General features: G+C 48.4%; 1 protein-coding gene across 1 annotated transcript; it reads right to left on the minus strand.

Annotated features, from left to right (window-relative positions):
• Positions 1 to 529: 529 nt before the first annotated feature.
• Positions 530 to 2,419, minus strand: LOC104445670. Its single transcript, XM_039305205.1, is given in 4 exon segments — positions 530 to 978; positions 981 to 1,086; positions 1,212 to 1,538; positions 1,754 to 2,419. Coding segments are annotated over 3 exon segments (519 nt in total). The 5' UTR covers positions 1,506 to 1,538; positions 1,754 to 2,419; the 3' UTR covers positions 530 to 859.
• Between the last annotated feature and the right edge of the window lie 712 nt (positions 2,420 to 3,131).

Here is a 3,131-nt window from a genome sequence, read left to right on the forward strand (position 1 = left end):
TAGATTATGAAATAAACTTGTTTACTTTTCAACTCGAAATTCTTAGTCGGTCACGGAATTAGATTAGAGGTTCTGGCTAAAACGTGGTCCAACCCCTAGAATTTGGCCGTCGTACATCAAACAGGATTAAATTATTTGACCATTGACTTGTCCCCATCCAAATTCACACTAATCGCATGATTAGGCAGAGTCGTACTTATGTCTATGGGCTGCTATAACTATCTCGGCGGCTAGGAATTGAATGTGAAATTTTCTGCCTATGGATCCCTATAACTATCCTCTATGGCTGGGGAATTGAATGTGAAATGAAATGATTTGGTACCCAAAAAATGTCCTCTATACTCAAAGCTCTCTAGAACCTTGAAAAGTGGCATTCAAATACCTATCCATATCAAGACAATCCCTTTTTTTTTTCTGGTTCAAAAGTACAATACAATCTATTGAGAGCTAATATGTCTTATAATGACGCATCGTTTGTGAATTAAAATCGAGCTTCTTTTATCCATCGAAAACCCGAAAATTAGACATATTTTCTCGACAATTCCAATCACTTCAATCCAATTCAATTGTATAATTTCAACATGGGTCAGATTACATGGCTAATACATTTCCTTCCCACGAAGAAGCCGGCGGGGATTGGTCCAACCAAGGTCTAAGGTTGTAACGCCAAATTCACCCACAAAGCATTCATGTCTTTTTGGCCTCTAAATTCTTTTCTTTTCTTTTTTCCTTTTTCTTTGGCACTTTTGCTGAAATCAATAGAATTGAAAATAGAAAAAGGTAAAAAAAAAAAAAAATTAAAAACCCCGCGCAAATTTGACGCGTCGCGAACACAGAGGCGCGTGGGGGACCGTCGGATTCAGAAGATGTCGAGGATCTCGAGGATCGGGCGGTTGCAGAGGGGACAGCTCCCTCGGTTCAACCACAGCTCCCGGGAGCACACCCTACAGTAGGTGTGCCCGCACGGGATAAACGCCGCCCCTTCTTCCGCCCCATGCACACGCAGCACAACGCGTCGCTCCCCGCCACCCCCCGCCGCCGCCGCCACCGCCACCGCCGTCCCCCCTCGCCGTCCCCGCCGTCCGCCTCCTCCAGCAGCCTCATCAGCGACACCCGCAGCGGCGTGCCCGGCCCGGCCGGCCGGGCCCCCGCCTCCGGCTCTTGCGTCGCCCTGTACTGCCGCTCCGCCGCCAGCGCCGCCGCGAGGTTCATGGGGAGCCGGCCGGCTGCGCCTCGGGCACGCCGCAGCCCGGGTCGAGGGCCCGGTCGATCGGGTCGTAGGCCGGTTCCGGACCCGATACGCTCGCGGGGTCTGGGCTGAGCGGGGGCGGCGGTTCTTGCGGCAGCTGGTGGTGGATCTCGGTGTCGCCCTCGTCGTCGTCGCGGACGCTGATGGCGGCGGACCGGATGCCCCATATCGGGCCGCCGCAGCAGGCCATGGCTTTCAACCCGAGCCGCTCCTTCAGGCTCCTCTTCCGCCTCCTCCTCCGATCGAAGCCGTCCATTTCCGCTCCCCTCAGCAGGCCGAGGACCGGTTCCTGCAACATCGCCACGAGTTGGTTCATTTCGGCACACACCCAGAAGCCGAAACACATAAAAAACGCCAGTAAAAAAAGAGGGACGAATCTCTTCTTCTCCAAATGGGACAAACGTGAGTAAGATAAAAATCTCTCGACGAAGCCATAAATGTGCCTCAAAAGAAAAACCCCAAAAACCAGTGCAAAGATTGTGAGGGAAATTAAGAGGGGCTTACGGTGGTGGTGGCGGAAGTCTCGTGAGCTCCTTCAAGAAATGACACGACGCCGAACGGAGCGGAACAGAGCGCAGCCGCAGAACCCACCTCTGGTTTAATTCGAGGGAGAGAGAAAGAGAGAGAGGCTTCGTTTCGAGGAAGGGAGAATGAAAAGCCGGAAGAGAGAGAAAGAAAGGACAAAACAGAAGCGCAGGGCAGAGCAGAGCGAGCTAGAGAGAGAGAAAAAGAGCTCCTTTATAAATCGGTTTCATCTCCTGCCGGTTTGTCGTGGAGCGAGGGATGAGCTCAGCTGCCATTGCCATTGAGCTCAGCTTCAATCAAGCATCAAAAACGTAAACAACAAAGCTGTTGACCTCGTTCTTGTTCTCTCTCTCTCTCTCCCCACTTTCCTGAGCACGCACTGCACCAAGTCAGCTGCTCTCTTTTGTACGCTTGCGCCTTGGCGTTCTTCTCCCCTCCTCTCGCTTTCTTCCTCGCGTCCTCGGCCACGCCTTCGTTCCCCCGGGGATGGTAGAAAGGCGCGAGCTTCCGCCGGCCGAAAACAAGGTCAAAAGGGCCAGCAGCCATCGAAGCCGGCTCTGGAATCGAGAGGGGTCTCGCCACGTGGCGCCCTCCCCTACGGGTTTGCATGTGGACCGTGGAATCGGAGCCGCCCGTTTCGCTTTTCCCTGGCCGCTCCCCTCCTCCTCTTTATTTCAAAAGAGTTTCGGCTCGCGGAGTTCCATTTTCGTTATTCGAAGAAAATTAACCAGGCCTATGGAGATGTTCATATGTATTAAGAAGGGGGTAATAACGAATGGTTGGTGAATTTTGACCTCATGTGCAACGTGATTTTTAAATTCACCCCAATACATAGTATGATTCGTAAATTTATAATTTATTCAATGTGATTAATAAATTTTGGGTTAATACCTTGAAAACCCCAAACCTAAGCATTTCGCGACAAATTTACCCAAAACTATTTTTTTTGATCACCAAAAACCCCAAACTCGTATACCTTTGACAAATTTACCCTAAATTGGTACACTTGTGACAAATTTACCCTCTCGTTAGTTTTAGTTAAATTTTCTTGTTAAATTATAAAATTAAATAACACGTGACAATTGACCGGTATATCAATTTGAGATTTTACAAAGTAGTTTATAATTTTTGTGATTTTTTGTGGTATTAATCTAATTTTTCGGAATGTATATTAGTCACAAATTTATCAGTTTGGGGTTTTTTGTGGTCGAATAAATTAATTTGGGGTAAATTTGTCATAAATGTACCAGTTTAGGATTTTTTATAGTTAGTCGGGATAAATTTGTCACGGCGTGTGTACCGGTTTGGGGTTTTTCATGATCAAAAAAATAGTTTGGGGTAAATTTGTCACAAGTGT

The sequence above is a fragment of the Eucalyptus grandis genome, chromosome 11 (genome assembly GCF_016545825.1).
Source record: "Eucalyptus grandis isolate ANBG69807.140 chromosome 11, ASM1654582v1, whole genome shotgun sequence".
Taxonomy (NCBI): Eukaryota; Viridiplantae; Streptophyta; class Magnoliopsida; order Myrtales; family Myrtaceae; genus Eucalyptus; species Eucalyptus grandis.